The following is a 20,136-nucleotide window of genomic DNA, read 5'->3' on the forward strand; positions in this document are numbered from 1 at the left end:
GGTCCTTTGTTTTATTTAGGTTCATTACAGAGAACACCTGTTCACAAAGATAGGTAGTCCCAAACATGGATAAAAACTTTGCAGCTAGGGATGTTAATTTGGGGTACCCTGGCAAGAGATATTGATAAGATGTGTCCAAGCCCACAGACGCAAATTTCTCCTTCATAATGGTATCACACTGCAAGTCAATTATCTCGAGTTGGAGGTCAGCTGGCATGTCAGAAGGCTTGACTGTAAATGGCGGGCGAAAAACGCTCCTTCCTAGTTCACTGAAGCCCTGAAACCTCCGCTTGAACTCCTGCAGCAATCCCGTTATCTTGTCATTGTATTGATCCATATCAGCATTACGCCCGGTCGCACGTACGGCGGTTAGTCATGGGAAATGCGCGGTTTCACCACTAGATAGCTGCGTCTCCCAGAGTGACAGTTTTAACTTGAATGCGCGGATGCTGTCGTTATACTAAGCAGGGCCGTCGATAAGGGGTGAAAGGTGATGACGATTCAAGGGGCCCACAGCCCAGGGGGGGCCCACAAAAAAAAAAAATTCTTTTAAATTATTATTTTTACATCAGCCCATAGTACTACCATAGAACCCCCCCCCCCTCCGTCAACAATTGCTCCTCCCGGTCAACAATTGCTCCTTTCACCCCCCCCCCCCCCTCAACAATTGCTTCTCCCGGTCAACAATTGCTCCTTCAAACCCCCCCCCCCCCCCGTCAACAATTGCTCTCCCCCCCCCCCCCCCCCGTCAACAATTCAACGCAGGGGGGCCCATCAGTAAATCTATTCTAGGGGCCCAGGAATTGTAGCAACGGCCCTGATACTAAGTGACTATTTTTCTGCGGCCCTGCAACATTTTGTTAAGATTATTCAGTCGCTGTGTAATATCCACCATAAAGGCAAAATCCTGCACCCACTGCGGACATTTAAGTTCCCTCACTGGGCTACCCATTTTCTCCATGAACTGTCCAATATCCTCTCGTACCTCAAAGAAACGCTTGAGCACGGCACCTCAGCTTAACCACCGTACTTCAGTGTGGTATGGTAGGCCTGCCTGAATGTCATTATCTCTGAGAAAAGTGTCAAACTGACGGTGATTCAGACCTCGCGCTCTGATGAAATTTACAGTTTTTACAACCACAATCATAACATGATCCATTTTTTGTGTTTTGCAACACAATGCTTCTTGATGCAAAATACAGTGAAATGCCTAAAAATCTTGTCCCCCATTTGCGGTCTTCTCCCTGGATTTTGTCGCAACACCTGCCTTTCTCCCGACCATTGATGGTGTGCCATCTGTAGCAGGGCTGACAGCACGGGTCCAGTCCACTCCGACCTTGTCCAGCACTCCAACGAGGGAGCTGAATATGTCATTCGCTGTTGTAGTTTCCTTCATAGGCACCAATCAAGGAACTCCTCGTTGATTGTCAAAGTCTCATCAACACCCTGAATAAATATGGCCAGTTGAGCAAGATTAGCTTTTCCACAGCTATTTCTGAGCTAGTCTTATTTATGCTCCAAAATGTTATTTTCTGTGTTGCAATAGGTAGCACAGGGAGAAGGTCATGTGTCAGGGGAGAGACCAGGCTGCAGCAATGACAGTCAGGGAGAGGCTTCAGACAGAGATACAACAGAGGATGGATCATCTGTGGGCACTTTAAAACCCCATCAGACAGATCTTAAGACCATTCTGTCTCAGAAGTTGGCAGATAAAACTCTTAAGATTTCAGAGACAATGGTATCAGGACTTCCCTTGGCTTCATTTCATCCCATCTCAAATACTTAAAATCGTACTTTTATATATAGAATAGCATCAGCAGAGTTGTCCGCCATCTGTTTTATTTGCTCTGCAACAATAACAGTTTGCAATTCTTCACATGATGCCAGGCTACAGATGTCCCTACGATACAAACCTTATCGTTCTACCTCTCAATCAAACTTTCTGAAATGCACACAGCGCATGCGCATCTGTTTGTCATCGCAGTACTGTTTTTATGTTGACATGTTGGATGGCTAGCCACAAGCCTTATAGGTTGAGACTTTGGAACATATTTATGTCACGAATTGATAAACGTCGGATATAATGTGAGGCGTGAAGTGCTCTCGGTTCCTTATATTATTATTATCATTATTATTATTTATTATATACACTCAACGTACACCTGCAGGCGAGTGCTGCACACTACGGCCCCCTCTATGACACAAAATGAACGCACCGACGTCCTGACGTCAGGATGTTTCCAACCAATCAGCGGCGCTGAACCCGGCCGCTGACACACTCCCGCCAATTCCGACCGAGGAGCGCGAGACGGCCAGCGGGGAACAGGGGTGCGTGCGGGAGATGTGGAAACCTAGGAAGAGTTTGTCGCTGAAAATGAAATTGGACTAGAACACAATTAAAGTATAGAGATAAACTTCTATCTTCCGCACCGGGTGACAGCTGTCACTCCAGCGAACCGTCGCGGTAGTTTGCGGCTGTTTCTCTACGGAGGAGGAGGAGGAAGAGGACGATGCTCGCGGCGGGGACCCAGACGAACGCGGGAATGGCGGCGGCGACCCCCCGGAGGAAGGGTACGGCTGGGATGTAATGTGATTTAATGTAATGTACATGTAATGTTCTTACACAACACCGAAGGGTTTGTACTCCTAACTCATCCGACCCAATAAAGGGGTTGAGTCCAATCAGGAAGATGACACTAACCTCCCTGTCGGGGGATTTAACTTCATGTCGTTTCAGTGGACAGAAGTTATTCAAGATAGTCAACGAGTACATTGTGGTGGATAACATTATATCACCGTTCACTGGCATCGGTCATAAAGTTCTAACTCGTACATCTCCGGGTTTTAGTTCAGCCTGTCCTCTTAACGCCGTTGTAGACCCGAGTACTGGTCAGATATCGTCTATTGATCCTCGGCTTTGAAGGAGAAAACGCAAAGCTAACTTTAATTTATCGAAACAAGGGTTGACTTCTTATAAGTGGACTGCACTGTTTTCCCTCTCAGGCCAACTCATAACCTGGTCAGCGGGTTAAATAAGACTTTGTAAGTGCTCTTTCCAAGTTGTCCTGCTACTCGGCTAACCCGTTAGCACGTTAGCTGGTGGCTAGTGATGGGCTAAACCTTACAAGCTACCTGCATTAGCCTGAAGAGCATCAGATGTGAGAAGACCCCGACGTCAGGACTTGTTTTCAGTGATACACTGAGCTATCTTCAGGTTGGCTATTGCAATAATAGTATTAGTAATCTTACCACTTGAATACTGCCTGTGTTGTGGTCGCTGATCCAGACAGACCGAGAGGAGGGCGACTGGACAGGGCCTGCAGTCACTCATTAGGACTCTGCTTGGCGGGAGTGCAAACCAAACAAATCTATACGCTTTGCATCTCTTATACACCACAACAATCTCCCATCGTGTACTGGTTGTTAACATCGTGCTCGGGCAACAATGGATACAGGAGGTGGACTATCAGATCCGAAACTGAGATTTAAAGACGATATGTCCAGATCTCATCGTACGGAGGCGACCAGCGGTCAGCCAAACTAAACAAAACAAAAACGTCTGTTGTCATTGTGTAACATTGACGATAGTAGGAATAAGAATCGATATGGAGCAAGCCATTGGGAATGATTTTGTCTTCCGTTTGACCAAAGGCATTGTTTTAGTTACTCATTGCATGACAAGTTGTGTGCTTTGTTCTAATTTTCAGGTATGGATTCTAAAACAAAAAAAAAACCGGCCAACATGAAGCTGGTTCAAGGTGAGAGGCCTTCCTTATTTTGCTATTATAAGTGTATCAGGTTGATTTGGTTGTTTTTTGTATCAGGTCTGTTTAGTTATGTTGTCCTGAATTACTAGTCTAAAGAAGTTATATAAGTCAGTGAAGCCATTGATGTTCCAGATCTTTTAATATCAGCTTGTATTTGATCTCAAGTGGTTACCAAAAGCATACTACAGTTGGGGTTAACATAGTTAACAGTCTTCTACCCCACATAAGGATGTTCAGAATCATAAGAGTAGTGCTTAATGCTTCAAATTCACCTACCAAGCCTCCCATCTGATGCTATATTACCCACATACAGGCGCTCTGCTGTATGGCCTGGGCTTATACATATCACCCCACTTCTTTGGATCATTTTTAAATCAACATGCAGAATTCTGATTAAGTAAACTAGTATTGGCAGTGGGTTGAAAGCAGTTAGTTGCCTTAAAGTTATTACCTTATTATACCACCAACTACAATTAAACCAGTTTTTAATAAATCTGTTTCCGATCTTTTGGCCTGTTCAAAACATCTATGTCCATCTATTCGTAAAAACTGATGGATAATGCATCAACTGGTTTACATTGTATCCAGTCCTACAGTGACACATCCTATAGTTTAATGTTGACGGAGACTTAATGCCCATATGGTTCAGAAAGATAACAAGAAAACCTTCATTTATATTCGCAGCCCGTCTGCCCTTCAAACGCCTGAATCCTGAGCCCAAGGACTCCCAAGAGTCCAAACGGCCCCGCGTGCCTCTCTGCACGGAGCCAGCGGCCTCCGATGGAGAGAACGAGGCGGAGACCTCCCCAGGCTCCGTCCACAACGGACCCGCCTTGGTCAACGGCCGCGGTCCTCTTGACGGCTTCTTCAGCCGAGGTAGCGGCTCCACGGAGAACATGTGTATAGATCTAACCGCCGAAGAGTCTCCGGTCAAGCAGCCCTCTAATCCTGCTGCCTGCGTTGCCGCAGAGGTGAAGCAGCCCCACACGGACAAACCGGTTCTCAACGGAGACTCCGGCAGCAGCAGCAACGTTCCGTGTAAAAAAGGGACTCCGGACTGCAAGGTGGTCAGCGAGGCCGAAGATGAAAGTGAAGCAGAAGAGGAGAGCGAAGCGGAAGAGGAGAGCGACGCGGAGTCCGTCACGCGGCTGGACACGACGCAGGACTCTGAGAGCGAGGCAGAGGAGCAGGACGAGTCGATGAAGAATGAGTCCATTTTGTCCGTCTCCTCCGTCAGCTCTAACTCTGCGGCTGAGAGTTCTCCCGAGCAGGCCAAGAACAAGAGCCTCAATACTGTAGGTACCACCAGGACCAGGGCAATGTGATCAAATATCTATCGTTCAAATGTATGACCACATCCCATTTATATGTGCATTTTCTAGAAATGATACGGTTTGCTGCTAAAGTATTTATTCAAGTATATATTTATTTGTGACCTGACAGGATCCGAACACAACCCCCAAGGTGCCAGAGGATGAGAAGAAGGTGAAACGGCGCTCCTTGAAGGTGCATACTCTTAATCCTTTACTTTTATTGCCCCTCGGTAGCCCCTCCCGATCCTTTATGAAGTGACTGATGTCTGATGTGACTTCAGAGCTTACAGGAGCAGGACGAGCGGCTCCAGCTGAGGCAGGAGAAGGAGCGGCAGAAGGAGGAGGCCAAATCGGCCAAGGAGAAGAAAAAGGAGGAAGCCCGAAAACTCAAAGAGGAGCGGGAAAAGGAGAGAAGGGATAAAAAGGAAAAAGACGAACGTGAGAAACGTGACAAAAAAGAAAAGGAGGAGAAGGAGAAAGCAGAACGGCTGAAGGCCAAGGAGGACCAGCGCAAATCAAAACAAGAGTGAGTCACACAGCGGTACTCACAACGTCCAATCAAATGAAGGAGCAGCAGCCACACCCAGATATGATTCATATACCCAATTACTATCATGGATCTTTATCTTGAATTTCTTCTCTCAGGAATCCAAACTGTGAAGGTGGCCCAACGTCAGAAATGCTCTGTTGGGACTTGTATAACAATAGCTATGGATGTTTTCTTTAACGTGTTATTCTGTAGGTCTCGCCTGATAACCCGTATCTCCTTTCCGCTAGGGCTAAACTTGAAGAAAAGCGCAAGAAAGACGAGGATAAACGTTTGAAGGAGGAGGAGAAAAAGATGAAAGAAGAGAAAGACGTGGGTCGCTGAGCTCGAATCGCACCACAACCAAAAGTTACTCTGGAATGGGTTGGATATCAACAACTGGCTAATTCTGAACTTTGATTCCAGCGTCTTAAAGCCAAGAATGCAGCAATAACCAGGTACCTGCAGAAGCCCAAGACCCAGCTGGCTCCTAAGGTGAGGGACTTAATGCATTATTTCATGAATTGTGCTGATTCCATCATCCTGGCAAGACCTATGGTATTGATGTTTGGCTTATTTATGATTTAATTTAGTAGAATGGCCGTTGCATCCCTGCAGAGTCATTCAGTTTGGTTCTGAACTTGTACTGATGAGCAAACACAAGTGTACATCTCCTGTATATATTCAATATTCTGTAGCTAATGGAGTACTTATCCATGACTCCAAAACTGTGATTATAATCCATAATGACTCGTTTTCTGTTGCTCTCCGTCCAGACACTCTCGGCGGCGTGTGGGAAGTTTGCTCCGTTTGAGATCAAGGAGCACATGGGCCTGGCCCCGCTCTGCCGCGTCCAGTGTGGGGACGAGGTTCTGGAGGAGCTGGACCGCTGCCTGGAGACGCCGTCCAGAGACACCAACGTACTGAAGGAGTGGACCCAGAAGAAGCCCCGCAGGTCGGGTCCGACCAAGCCCCGGCAGAGGAACACCCTCAGGTGACTGCAGAGAGCGGGGTGGGATGTGAGACTGGGTCGAGTGTTGTACTGAGAAACGGGGATTTCCTGGATGATGGCAGGGGAACACTGCGTCATGAGGTGTGGACAGGGTGTACGAATCCAAGCTGAAATGTTCTGGGTCTGATGTCTGTTACCTCATCTGCAGGCCTCTTTGAGCAACATTTCCCACCCCTACCTGCTCATAACTATCGGTATTCCCTGTAGTAGTTGTAGTAGTATATTTGAAGTTAATGAAATTGCATGGTTTACGCATTTATTACGCTGTGGGACACAACACTAATGGCCCTTTACCATGTTATGGAAATGTCCTTCATCACTTCTCTTCAGTGATCCGTGAATTGGTAGTTTCATTCCTGGTCTGATGTTCCAGTCCCACTGAAGACGTCCTGTTAATCTTGTGTGTATGTCAATCTTGTGTGCGGTTCAATCTTGTGTGTATGTTAATCCTGTGTGTATGTTAATCCTGTGTGTCTCTGTGCGTCCTCAGTGACGTGGTCATGGAGGAAGGGCCTCGGCCCGACGGCGTGCCCGACCGTAAGCGCTGTGGCGCCATGAAGCTGCTGCAGTTCCACCTGAACCACCGGCCGGCGTACTGGGGCACCTGGAGCAAGAGGAGCGCCACCATCACCCCCCGCTGCCCCCTCCGCCTGGACAAGGTAAGGCCCTCCCTCATCTCCCCCCCTCCCCCTCAGACTGGACAAGGTTAGGGTCTCCCTCATCTCCCCCCTCCCCCTCAGACTGGACATGGTTAGGGTCTCCCTCACCCATTCCCCTCCCCCCTCCCTAAGGTGAGGGTCTCCCTCATCTCCCCCCTCCCCCTCAGACTGGACATGGTTAGGGTCTCCCTCACCCATTCCCCTCCCCCTCCCTAAGGTGAGGGTCTCCCTCATCTCCCCCCTGAGCTGGACACGGTAAGGCCAGAGACAGGTCCCATGCGTAGAATTACTATGGTCCATAAACTAAATGTGAGGAAAGGCCAGTCTGCATGTACACTAGTATGTACAGCTCCCTCGCTTCTCTTAGAGGTACTGTAGATACGATTACAGAGTAGTAGAAAGAGAGATTGGAAGAGGGTAAGGATACGAACCAAGCCAAAACACAGCCCGGCCTCCCTACGTTTCTCCGCCATAGTGTTGCAGTCTGGCACCAGTGATTGACACGTAAGACGGATTCTCCAAAAATGACAACGAGGGCTGTGATTGGTCCTCCTAACAAAAAAAAGAATCAGAATCACTTTTCCCTGTTTGACTCTGCACTTTATTTACTTTGTACGTTGTTTACTTTGCACATTAAGGACCAATGAAACACCAAATAAGATTTGAAAAGTTCTGGAAGTTTATTTACAACGCTATTTGCATGGTTTGTATTCAACTTATGAGATCGATCGGGCTGCGAATTGCATTGCGTATCCGACATCCCGACGGAGAACTTCGAATTCTCGAGGGGGTCTCCGTAGTTACGGGGTCGGATTCCAGAGTCGGAGTGGTGTACGTCGGCCTTAACCCGAACCCCCTGTCTCCCCAGGACCTGCTGGACTACGAGGTGGACAGCGATGACGAGTGGGAGGAGGAGGAGCCTGGAGAGTCGCTGTCGCACAGTGAAGGAGTGAGTGGCCCAAAGGACGGCCTGTACGGAGTCTCTGTAGGGGTGGGCGTGTCTCAGAAGCTGACGGTGTGACCTGGTTCTTTTCAGGAGGATGAAGAGGAGGGAGGAGAGGCGGAGGGGGGGGATAATGACGACGACGAAGACGACGATGGCTTCTTCGTACCCCACGGTTATCTGTCCAATGATGAGGGCGCGTTGGAGGAAGAGGTATTCCTGAAGCTTTTCGTCCCTCTTTGTTTGGCATTAAGTATTTAATGCCAGCAAGCAAAAATGGGCATAAAAGTCAAAGTAGACGGCCATGGAATAGTTTCCCCATGGTTGGTCTCCTTCTGAAACGTTGGTATCGACCCAATAACTCAGACTGGGTCTTGGTGCTAAACGTTCTCTTCTCCCCCCAGGAGGGCGGCGACATGGAGAAGCAGAAGGTGCGCCAGAGGCTCAAAGCCCGGGAGTGGGACGAGCTGATGTCGTCCAAGAAGAAGGTGAAGCAGCTGGAGGCGGTGGTCAGGGGCTGCGTGTGGGACGGGGAGACGGACCGGCGGAGCCTGGAGCTGCTCCAGCCCTACGCCGTGTGTCTGATCCAGGCCCTGCCCAAGGCCGACACCAGCCCCAGCCCAGAGGACCTGACCAAGAAGAGCCAGAGAGCTGAGCAACGTGAGTGGCCCCCTTTTCTGTGACATGATGCAATAAGGCTTAAGTGAGGTACCATTTCGCTGATTGAAGGTAAAGGCGATCTGAACGGCCAAGTAACAATGAATTCTAAAACATACCCTAAGGATTTTGGATAATGTTATAAGGGCTGCAAACAAACACTTGAAGGACCGTTTTTCAATTATTTGGGGGTACAATTTAGTAAACATGTCCAAGAGCAGCAGACAACAGAACGATGGACAGAAGGGATTTTTTTGTTTTCTTTCGATTTCTTTTCTTTACCATTTGCCTGATTGTGTTAAAGGGGTAGTTCGGAATTTTGGACATAGGGCCTGATTCCCAAGTGAGCATTGGTATTCTATATCACTGGAGACAGTTTTCAACCCATTTTATTCAGTCCTTCTAGTTGCGGAGTTCTCTCGTGCTAGGCTAGCGCAAGTGAACGGGAAAAGCTAGCCTGCTATTAAAAACAGTCTTACCCACTCCACAGTACACCCGAGGTCAATCAATAATAACACCAGACTATAGATTTAAATGTCTGTTTATAGAATAATGTTAGAAATAAAACCAACCTTGCATTGCATTGCATTTTGAGGGAATTGCTGGGTCTCAGCAGCAGTGTTATATTCCTGGTAGTAGGCTACGGCAGCGGCGGACTGATACCTACCGGCTCTAGTTTATTTACCTGCCGCTGTCAATGCTACAAACGCCGAGTACAGTGAAGGAAGGAATTAGCGTATTCAATTAAAAAGATATGGCCACGTTTGGAGGGCTTAGCGATGCATCCAAACGTGGCCATATCTTTTTAATTGAATACGCTAACCGGTAACCTAGGTATCAGTCCGCCGCTGCCGTAGCCTACTACCAGGAATATAACACTGCTGCTGAGACCCAGCAATTCCCTCAAAATGCAATGCAATGCAAGGTTGGTTTTATTTCTAACATTATTCTATAAACAGACATTTAAATCTATAGTCTGGTGTTATTATTGATTGACCTCGGGTGTACTGTGGAGTGGGTAAGACTGTTTTTAATAGCAGGCTAGCTTTTCCCGTTCACTTGCGCTAGCCTAGCACGAGAGAACTCCGCAACTAGAAGGACTGAATAAAATGGGTTGAAAACTGTCTCCAGTGATATAGAATACCAATGCTCACTTGGGAATCAGGCCCTATGTCCAAAATTCCGAACTACCCCTTTAAGCTGTTATTTTTTACTCTTTAATCCGTCAAAGAGTCAGTAAATGGTAAGCATCCCTAGTACAGATTCAGTAATGTCTGGGACACAATGTATTATATAACTGTTGTATGTGGGTAGCCACAGCAGTGATATGTCGGTGGTGGTTAGTGAGGTCCCCCCCTTCACTTTAGTCGTCTTTTGAGTGTTATTAATTCTTCATGTTTAACCTCTGTCTTATAACTTTATGCTCTGTAAGGTGACCTTGAGTGTCTTGAAAGGCGCCCTTTAAATAAAATTATATTATTATTATTATTTATTATGTTGAGTGAACTTACAGGGTGTCCGCGCATCCTTAAAAAGTCTTAAATTCATGTTTCTAAATTTAAGGCCTTGAAAAGTCTTAAATTCGTTACAAATGTCATATGCTGGTCTTAAATACTGTAACACAGGTTCTTAAATTTGTCGGGGCAAGACTATTTTATTTTTTCTCGTGGGACTTTTCAAGAAGGACATGTAGAGAGGCTTCTTTCTTGCTAGCTGCATATTTTAATGATTATCTGCATGCTTGCTAGCTAATATGTGACAATGGGTAGGTGATTGAGTCTCGTTGAGTGACACACATGCTATGCTTGTGTTTTAGGTCTTAAATTTCATTCAAGGTGGTATTAAAAAGGTCTTAAAAAGTCTTAAATTTGACTTGCTGAAACCTGCAGATACCCTGACTTAACCGTGAATCAATGTGCTCCCGCGGCCCCCAGTACTGGAACAGCTGCTCCCCCTGCTGCACGGCAACGTCAACAGCAACAAGGTCATCATCACAGAGTTCCAGGAGCTCTGCCGCCAGCAGAGCCTGGCCGCGTCCCCCCCGCCCGCCGTGGGCAGCCCCCCCAGCCCGGCGGACAACGTCCCGACCAGGTGAGGAGGCCCACCGTGTGAGGCGGGTCTGGTCCCCTTGGGATGTCCCACCCAGACTAAATGTGTTTCGGTTTTCATACGTCACGGGGCGAACATGTGGCGGGAAGAGGAGGTAGGGGCGGGTTGGCTGGTAACCGGAGGGTTGGCCGGTAACCGGAGGGTTGGTCGGTAACCGGAGGGTTGGCCGGTAACCTGAGGAGGGTTGGTCGGTAACCGGAGGGTTGGCCGGTAACCGGAGGGTTGGCCGGTAACCAGAAGAGGGTTGGCTGGTAACCGGAAGAGGGTTGGCTGGTAACCGGCGGGTTGTTAGTTGAATCCCGGCTCCTAGCTAGTGTCGAGGTGTCCCTGAGCGAGACGCCTCACCCTGACTGCTCCTGACCAGCTGGCTGTCGCCCTGCGTGGCCGACGCCGCCGTCGCTGTGTGAATGTGTGCGTGAACGGGTGAATGTTTGGCCGTGTCCTACAACGCTTTGAGTGGCCACTGGTTAGGAACGAGCTGCGTGAACGGAGTCCATTGACCTTTGAATTGTTTTGTTTGTTTCTCCAGGATCTGCGTGAAGCGCATCATCAAGAACAACGCCGTGTACAAGAAGGGCGCCACCTACCGGCGCTGCTGCTGGTACGTCCACGGGGAGGTGCTGTCCCGCTTCGGCCGGGACGCCCTGCCCGTGCCCTGCCAGTGGACCTACCTCACGGCCGGAGCCCGGGAGGACCCCCGCGAGGAGGCCCCGCCCCCGGCCGCCACCGGGTCCCAGGGGAACTCCCCCGGGACGCCCCAGTCCTCGTCCACCTCCTCCACCCCCTCCTCCCACAAGAGGCGGAGCACGGGCAGCATGTCCATCAAGAGGTTCATGAAGAAGTGTGCGGATGTCGAACAGGTCGGCAAACTGAAATAACTATTACTACCATTATGTGTCTATACCCGATGTGTAACATTTGGGGTCCTAATGTCTAGGGCTGAACGATAATCTAATTGCAATTATTTAAACTAATATTGCGATATAGTACGCGAAGTTCCTTATGTTCTGTATTATTCACTAAACAAACAATAAGCCATTATATAGTATGACCTACACAACATTGGAAGCAGTCAACAAAGAAACTGCTCTTTCCTGAACTTTATTGAGCTATTGAAAATATTTTTTTCCTTTTTCAGCTTTTGTGATTTGCAAATCACGTTATATTACATCGCAATGTCGGTATGAAATAGATTATTCTATTGTTGGAGCCAGCATCTTGGCTGTGAATGAGGTCTCAGTAACGATTCTAACGACCCCCGCAGACGGAGCCCATGGAGACGGACGGCTTCCAGGCCGACACGGAGGAGGATGCAGAGGACGACTGTGTCATCATCGCGACACAGACCGGTGAGTCCACTCGGCTCTGGTCTAGCAGGCCTACCTACCGTGCTGGAGCAGATCCTCTGCTACAGCGTTAACCTTCAGTTCTGCTGAAGCCTCATGACGCTGATATTCTGCCCAAGAACACCTTGTCGTGAGTGGATGACTTCAGAGGGGGTTTTAATAAGTCACACGGTGTTGATTTAGAAACCAGTTAGTGACCCTTCTTTACTGTGTTTAGCCATCAATCACATTCAGAGTCCCGCCTCAAGCAACACGATGCGCTGGAACAAATATAAAGAAAGTGAAATGTCCCGTCCACCCAGTTCTGAGCTCGTCTTCCATCAGACTTTAGATATTAATATATAGTCCGACTTGAGTCTATGTCAACCTCTTCAAGACCTGGAAGACCCTTTCATTGGTTCTGTATACTCCCAACAGCTTCTAGGATAACTGGCTATGAGTATAGGATGAGTTTCCCTAGTAGGTAGTAGGAGAATGCGATCACGTTGACGACCAAACCCCGGTGGGATGGTCGTAGTCATCCTCTGGAAGCATTCATTAAGGGAGCTATCCATTGTCTACACGGCTGTTATCAAAACACTAAAGCTCAAACCTCTTCCACACAGATTCATCCAAAGAGACCGCCTCACGGACTAGCACGGAGACGGACTGCCCCGGCACGATGGCCGTCTCCCCATCAGACGCCCCCGCACGGCCCGGCCCGGCCCCGACGGTGGCTACTGCCTGAGGGCCGACCCTGGACCTCGCTGTCGCCTCTAGGACCCCCTCTCCATACCACTGCCCCCCCCCCCCCATTTCACTCTTTCTCCTCTCAGCCCTGGGTGTGTCTCCGTCGCTCCTCACACGGACCCAGGATGGGGTAACCCACCGCGCTAGAGAGAGACTTGTGGACGACACTGGACCCTGAGACCGCCAGGCTTTCGGAGCCGTGGAGGGTCGTAACGGAAGACGAACCAAGGCCTCGACGGGCCAGCGTCCGGTCAGCTCCCGTCCCGTGTCCTGCACGGCACAGCGACGTCACGGCCGTCCTGTCATCAGAGCGTCTTCACCTGTGGTTAGTTCACCACTGCAACTGGACAACACCAACGCAACACTTCCCTCCAGGGTTTAGACCGAGGAGAGCGTACCGTGCCCCGGGCCGGCCTCGTTGTTCTTCCCGTTTCACCCGCGGTAAAGTCGTGACGGCATTATGGGACTCGAGCCCTGCTGTCAGTCTCCTTGTACATAGTCCAGTTCAGAGAGAATCTAGCGCTCCAGCCCAGCCCCGTGTTGTTGACCAGCAGCCCTTAACCTCACAGACCCCCACACTAACAAGCGGGGGGGGGGGCGGTCTGTCGCTGTTGGCTGCGTCCCAGGTGGGGCCCGCTAGGCCACGTCATTTTATAAATGTGGATTTTTTTTCTTTTCAAGAATACCGTACTTGAACATTTTGAATTCATTAAAATAATATTAAATGTATTGCACTTTTATACTCGTTTTTCACTTGTTTTTTTTTTGGTTGTGCTGGCATGGATAGTCTCCCCCGTTGTTCCCCTGGTGTCTTTATAGAGGTTTCTCTCTAGATTAAAATATAGACTTGTGGGTGTGTTGTCAAAGAAAGCACACTCAGAATCATAGCCTTCAGGAACAGTGCAGTAAAATATTTAATCTTTACAAGCAGGTTATAAAGAAATGAACAGCTCTGTATTTCTGCTAACCCTGAAGACAAGCCCATTAAACCATTGACTTCTCCCTCACGAAGCCTACAGGCTAGACAAGACGGTGGAAGAGTTATATTGAAGCATCGGGAGCTCATTTATAGTTGTGTGCAGGAAATAATTACAGCCAAATCTGCATGAAATGAGTCCCAAGTTGTATGAACTAATGGTAGTTTGGTGGAAACGAAGAACTGATTCAATGCATCCGGGTCGATTTCTGACATTGTTTTCCCATTGCCGAGACGTACATAAAGCTTATCCATACACTATCAAGTCATCCGATCTGAACACTTTATGCTTGAATTCGTTGCAAACACAAGACCAGTCTGCACAGCCACTGACAACAACCACATGCTGAGTTTTAACAGACACAACATGTAATCCACGTGACTAATAGTGTGCAACGGGTAAATGCTTCCATACAACAGTAGCCGGAAGCCTAAATAAGCAGTCACCATCATAAGTGACCTTAGCTTCCACAATATATTTTTAAAAGGTAGATCCTGGTTGCTCTGTGCAATAGTACTAAATCCTTCACAAAAACAGTACTTCAAATGAGCTTAATGATTACTTGGTTTATACCTGCTTCGGACAAAAGTTAAGTCACACCCACTGGGGCTTATAATATTGAAATCAATATTTTTCTATTAGTGTTTGCTAGCAGTGCAAGTTAGACAGCTTTACTTGGGATTTTTCAATTTGACACAATTCACTAGGGCCACTACAAACGACCAGACCGTGAGACTATCTTGTTAGCACGTTAAATACAATAGGTTAACCATACGTTGCATTAGATATCCCCCCCTCATCTCAAGACTCTTCCGGTGTGCCGTCGCTAACCTTTACCGTAACATAGGATACTTCAGTCAAGTAAAACAAATGCGGAGCCAAAATGTGTGACTTGGATTAACTGCTGGACCAATGGAAGAAGCCCCGTGGCCAACACCGCCTCGACCGCTTTTGGCTGCTGCTCAGGTCTAAAACGAGGGACTGAACCAATAGGATTCCTCCCACTGGAGCACATGAGCTTCAACGTGCAGCGAGAGTAGCTCTACGCGGTGCGTCATGTCTCAACGTCTCCCCCGTAGCTCCACGGTGTCCTTGATCAGATTGCCAATAGTAAGCGTTGGAGCTCTTTTGGGGACATTATTTACGAACAAGGAGGAGAGGCGGTGAGACTCGTAAGGGTTTAAGGTTGTTGTCGCCCTCTCGCCTGTTCTAATACAACACCAGTCAGCACTAAGAAACGTCCGCAGTGTGTCTGGAGAGAGAGAGAGGGGGGGTGGGGGGAGACGGACGCTCAGCTGAGCGTCCGGATGCTCTCCTGCAGGCTGGGTATGAGCAGCGTGGCGGTCGTCCCTCCGGCGGCGGCGATGTCCGCCTGCACGGCCGCGTCCCAGCTGAAGGTGAGCGTGGCGGCAGGGACCTGGGAGACGGAGACAGGTAGTTTACTAACGTGTGGTTCTTTCTCTGGATCTCTACCAAGGACCCAAAAGAAATTCAAATTTAGAAATCCATCGTTAGGAAGAGTGTGAGGGACGCACTGAGGCGATTTGCTAGCGTGCTTTCCTTCAGCGCTTCCGTACTCACCAGGTTACATTCTGCCAGGGCGACGTCGTCCGCCTCATTGAGCTTCTGGCCACCGGGGGCGATGAGCTCAAACGGCTGCCAGCCGTCCACCAGCGACTCGCGGACAAACTGGAACAGGGCGGGCACCTTGTCCCACGCGTAGAAGGTTCCTGGAGGCACAGACAACGGCACGTCAATCGCAGTCTACAAACCAAAACATCGATAGCAGGGTTACCACCGGCTTAGCGTGTTGCATTCATTATCATCATGCCGTTTCACATTAACATGTATGTACGACCGGTACGGCTACGTCACTCGTTTGGTGCCATAGCATACCCGAGTTCAACTGATATTGTGGTTTAACCTGCTACCACACCTCTGTTATTGGAGTCTATTAGCACGTGCTTGACAGTAAGTTAGTTACATTACACGCATTAAGCTATGCAGAAATACTGAGGTGACGCATCCATGATGTGTTGCCGTGATATATACGACTCCCACTCGCTGTTCACCGTGTTAAGCTAGCAGAGTGGTGAAGAGGGACTGGCCAGGGCAACAACACATGAAGCGCTCCTCAGGTGAAAGGAACTTGATTGTAATGTTTGTTGATTGTTGTTGAACGAGGGCCCAGCTGAGAACCGTGCATTCCATGATTCGCTAACGAACAAACGATTCTGAACGATTCTTCTTGGGGAATTGACCGACGCGAACTGAATCAAGGAAAATAATCATATCCACTAATCGGGGGCGGACCTTGCAGCAGGGTCCCGTCGGGGAGCCGGACTCTCAGCAGGGTGTAGTTGTACTTCCTCCTCTCCCTCTGCTCGTCCTTCTCCCTCATGGCCTTGGTCCGCATCATGGAGTTCTTCTCCAGCAGATCACTCCTGACAAACCGGGCAGACGTTTGGTTAAACACGGGGTTAAACAGCGGCGCAACACTCGGATACAGGCCTATCGATCATCTACTAGCTACTATAATAAAGCACCTTTTGGAACAAGCATCACAAAGTGCCAAACAGAAAATATTAAAGGGGACATATTATACCACCAGACGTGAGTGTCACATCTGGTGGTATATTTCCCCTTTAACAGAAACTTAAAACAGTGGCACCGAGAATCACAAAGAAAAATAAATCCAGACATCAATCTCTTGATTGGTCCTTAAGCGTTGCCACGGTTATCACCCAACCAATCGTGGGGCTTGGGTTAGGTAACCCAACCAATCGACGGGCTAGGGTTAGGTTACCCAACCAATCGACGGGCTCGGGTGTGGCCCGCCTACCTCTGCTGCTGCTCCCTTCTCAGCTCGTCGGCCGTGAGGTTGTAGAAGTCGGGCGGCAGCTCGAAGCGTGCGGCGTGGCCGCAGGCTCTGAACGCCTGGGGCTGGCGCTCCAGCTGGGCGCGCACCGGCTCCCCGCGCTGCAGCCGCTCCCGGCTCTCCTTCACCCCCTCCAGGGCCTCGGCGCCCTGCTCCGGGAGCACCAGGAACTCCTCGTCCTCCTCTGGGGGCGGGCGGACGTCAGACAGGGGGGGGGGGGCGGACGTTAGACAGGGGGGCAGACGTCAGACAGGGGGGCGGACACGGGGAACAGGGTCACAGGTGACAGGGTCACAGGTGACAGGGTCAAAGGTGACAGGGTGACAGGGTCACAGGTCACAGGTGACAGACAGCAGAGGGGACTTTGATTAGACAAAGCTTCTCTGAAATTATCCAAAAGGTTTTTATTTTAAGATTTATTTTTGAGGTTCTTTTTTTATTGCAGAGTGAGTATAGCAGGAAGGTATGGGAGAGAGAGGGGAAGACAGTCAGCAAAGGACCACGGGCAGGAGTCAAACTCTGGTCGCTGCGGTAAGGACCTTAATTGTATGCGCTTTACCCCCTACAGTCTTTTCGTTACCTTGTTTAAGTCCAAAAGGTTCTGCTCTATAACCACAATCCACCTGTTGTCGAGCATGAATCCTAACCCCTACCTGCTCATAAGTAACATGTATTATATTATTACAAGAGATCCCAATAGAGAAAGGTTGCCTTGGATAAATGTGAGGACTCTGGAGGAGAGGCGTGCGTGTGATCCTCATGGAGGAGGGCGTACCTTGGCCGTCCACGGGGAACATGACGCTGACGAAGCCCACGGCCTGAAGGAACTCCCTGCTACCCTCCAGACAGTGGACCTTCTCCTGCAGCGCGCACGCGCACGCACACACACACACACACACACACACACACACACACACACACACACACACACACACGTTAATGAGGGAGACGATGTAATGTAGTGAAAGACAACATTTCGCAGAGAGTAGAGGCATTCCCCAAGAGTGTGGAACACAGTCACTAGATCCAACCGTTTACCAATCACAGCCTGTTAGTGAAGAGAACTAAAATACATTTTAAATGAACACACCTGGAACACCTTGTTGCTGACTTTGATTTTCCTATATTTTTCTTCTGCTGGATTCTTGCATATATTCTCGATGTACCTAGGAAAGGAAAGACGGGTATTAGGATAATGAACTCCGCCTAGCCCCGGTCAAGCCTTCCTTACAGAGTACATTCGGTGTTCCATTTCGGGCCCAGTGGGACACTTGGTGAACTACGACGACGTCTTACTTGCTGATGATGTCGACAGCAGCTTTAACTTTCTCTCGGTCCTTGTTGAAGGTGTGAATCATCATCACCGACGCCGCGACCGCGTCCTCTTCAAACCGCTGAGAAACAAACATCACCGGTCAAACATGGTCACTCGTAGACAACATCAGGTGAAGTCTCATCGTATCGGGTCACGTTGAAAAGGACGCGATACACACCATGAAAATCGCCTCTTTGATGTGTACTTCTCGCCCGCTCTTCGTCAGAGTGGCTCCAGTGAGCGGACAGGTGAAGAACACTCCCGTCACAGAAAGACACGCTAGTTCCTTCACTGGCACGCTGACGTCCTGAACACATGAAGATTTACCAAAGTCAACTCAGCTTTTATACTTGTTTTTGCAGTACACAAATTAACTTAATATAAAGATAACCCTATGGAGTGTACCTTTTAATTACCAATCAAGGAGAGCATGATGTCTTTATCTTTATTGTTGACTCTACCAGCCCACACCAGTACTACAGTGGATCTGTTCCTCACAAACTGACCTCTACGGGCTTCTCCTTTTCTGCCACTGCAGCAGCTTCAGCCTCCAGTTCCTTTTTCACTGAAGGGGAAATACGCAGGACGGTTACCAAGGAGACTCGGGTGTTCACGATGTCTTTACACAGAAAAGACATTCATTTAAAAAACAACAACACTGAACAGGCAACCGATTGGCCCTGCGAGTGGCCCCATCACAGCCCCCATGACTACCACCATGGACCCCACCGTACCCTGCTTCCTGATGGCGTCCTGCGACGTTTGGACCTTGGGTCGCGGCTGCTGGTCTATCCGGGCCAGCGCGGCCGCCCCGGCTCTCGCCGCCCCCTCGGTGGGCGCCTGGCGGGGTCTAGCGGCATGGCTCTGCGACACCTGAGGTCTGCTGCTCCGTGACGGGGGGAACAGACAGAAGAACGGAGGGTCATGACGTAGCCACGGACCAGGCCGTGCTGTTCATTACGTCAACACAACCAAATCGAGTCAAACGCAAAGGTACATCGATGGAGCTTTACGTTCATAGCTGCTAGATATAGTAGAGTCTGACTTGTTATTCACAGTAGGATCGCTTTATTTCCGCAATCCAAGACGTCTTTTAAGGATTAGGCCGTCAGAGATTAGAGGAGATCTCGTTAGTCCCAAGACCAGTCCATGTAGAACATGTACTGTGCAACACAGTTCGGCCCACAACTAATATAAGTTCATCATCCGTGCAATAGTCTGGTAAGACTAGAGTCTGTTTACTACCCGCTAAAGGGTTCACTGTACTCATGATCAGGGCGATAAAAAGTGTATTTTGCACCTGGTGTCGTCGGTTAGTTTCTTCCCGGTTCCAGCCGATTTGAATTTGATGTCTTTTTTAATGTCTCCAAAGAACTTCTTCATTTCTAAACCGATCGTACAGCGATATTATCGACAGAATGCTAGGTGCTAATGACAGCCCAAAACATAAATACTGGGGTGGGAGTCTCCAGAGAAAGAAGAGGAAACGGACTTCCTGTGAATAATGACGGTATTTCCGTTATACCGCCATCGTGTGGCCGACTGTCACACAGCTCCCGTGTGGCCGAATGTCACACTGTCCCTTTGGTGCCGAATGTTATACTGCCCCCGTGTGGCCGAATGTCACACTGCCCATTTGTGGCCGATTGTTATACTGCCCCGTGTGGCTGACTTTCACACTGCCCCCGTGTGGCCGACTGTCACATGAAATATTAAATATGTATTTATTATTTATTTATTGAACACAGTGTGGAATTAGTATGAGTAACCTTTTTAGAAATTTAAAGTTGGGTTTCGTTTGTCTCGAAAGGCATTGGTCGCCTGCTGCCATCCAACGCCTGAACAGCGAACAACAAGACGCAGTACCCGTGTCCTCCACAGGGGGGCACTGCTCAGTGGAGGACG

General features: G+C 49.0%; 2 protein-coding genes across 2 annotated transcripts; one reads left to right on the plus strand and one right to left on the minus strand.

Annotated features, from left to right (window-relative positions):
- The first annotated feature begins 2,259 nt into the window (after positions 1 to 2,259).
- chaf1a (chromatin assembly factor 1, subunit A (p150)) lies at positions 2,260 to 15,018 on the plus strand. Its single transcript, XM_056604677.1, has 16 exons — positions 2,260 to 2,571; positions 3,708 to 3,758; positions 4,452 to 5,062; positions 5,211 to 5,273; positions 5,362 to 5,606; positions 5,858 to 5,939; positions 6,033 to 6,101; positions 6,383 to 6,600; positions 7,109 to 7,277; positions 8,146 to 8,226; positions 8,314 to 8,433; positions 8,625 to 8,880; positions 10,812 to 10,968; positions 11,516 to 11,846; positions 12,251 to 12,335; positions 12,938 to 15,018. The coding sequence occupies exons 1-16, from the start codon at positions 2,511 to 2,513 to the stop codon at positions 13,057 to 13,059; spliced, it is 2,721 nt and encodes a 906-aa protein (XP_056460652.1). The 5' UTR covers positions 2,260 to 2,510; the 3' UTR covers positions 13,060 to 15,018.
- On the minus strand, positions 13,820 to 19,727 carry ubxn6 (UBX domain protein 6). Its single transcript, XM_056604708.1, has 11 exons — positions 19,532 to 19,727; positions 18,966 to 19,114; positions 18,738 to 18,796; positions 18,410 to 18,538; positions 18,213 to 18,310; positions 18,007 to 18,082; positions 17,692 to 17,776; positions 16,881 to 17,100; positions 16,352 to 16,482; positions 15,620 to 15,768; positions 13,820 to 15,455 (listed from the first exon to the last, which is right to left on the minus strand). Exons 1-11 carry the CDS (start codon positions 19,612 to 19,614, stop codon positions 15,330 to 15,332), a joined length of 1,305 nt encoding a protein of 434 aa, XP_056460683.1. The 5' UTR covers positions 19,615 to 19,727; the 3' UTR covers positions 13,820 to 15,329.
- Positions 19,728 to 20,136: the final 409 nt, after the last annotated feature.

Source organism: Gadus chalcogrammus, chromosome 12, assembly GCF_026213295.1.
Source record: "Gadus chalcogrammus isolate NIFS_2021 chromosome 12, NIFS_Gcha_1.0, whole genome shotgun sequence".
NCBI lineage: Eukaryota > Metazoa > Chordata > Actinopteri > Gadiformes > Gadidae > Gadus > Gadus chalcogrammus.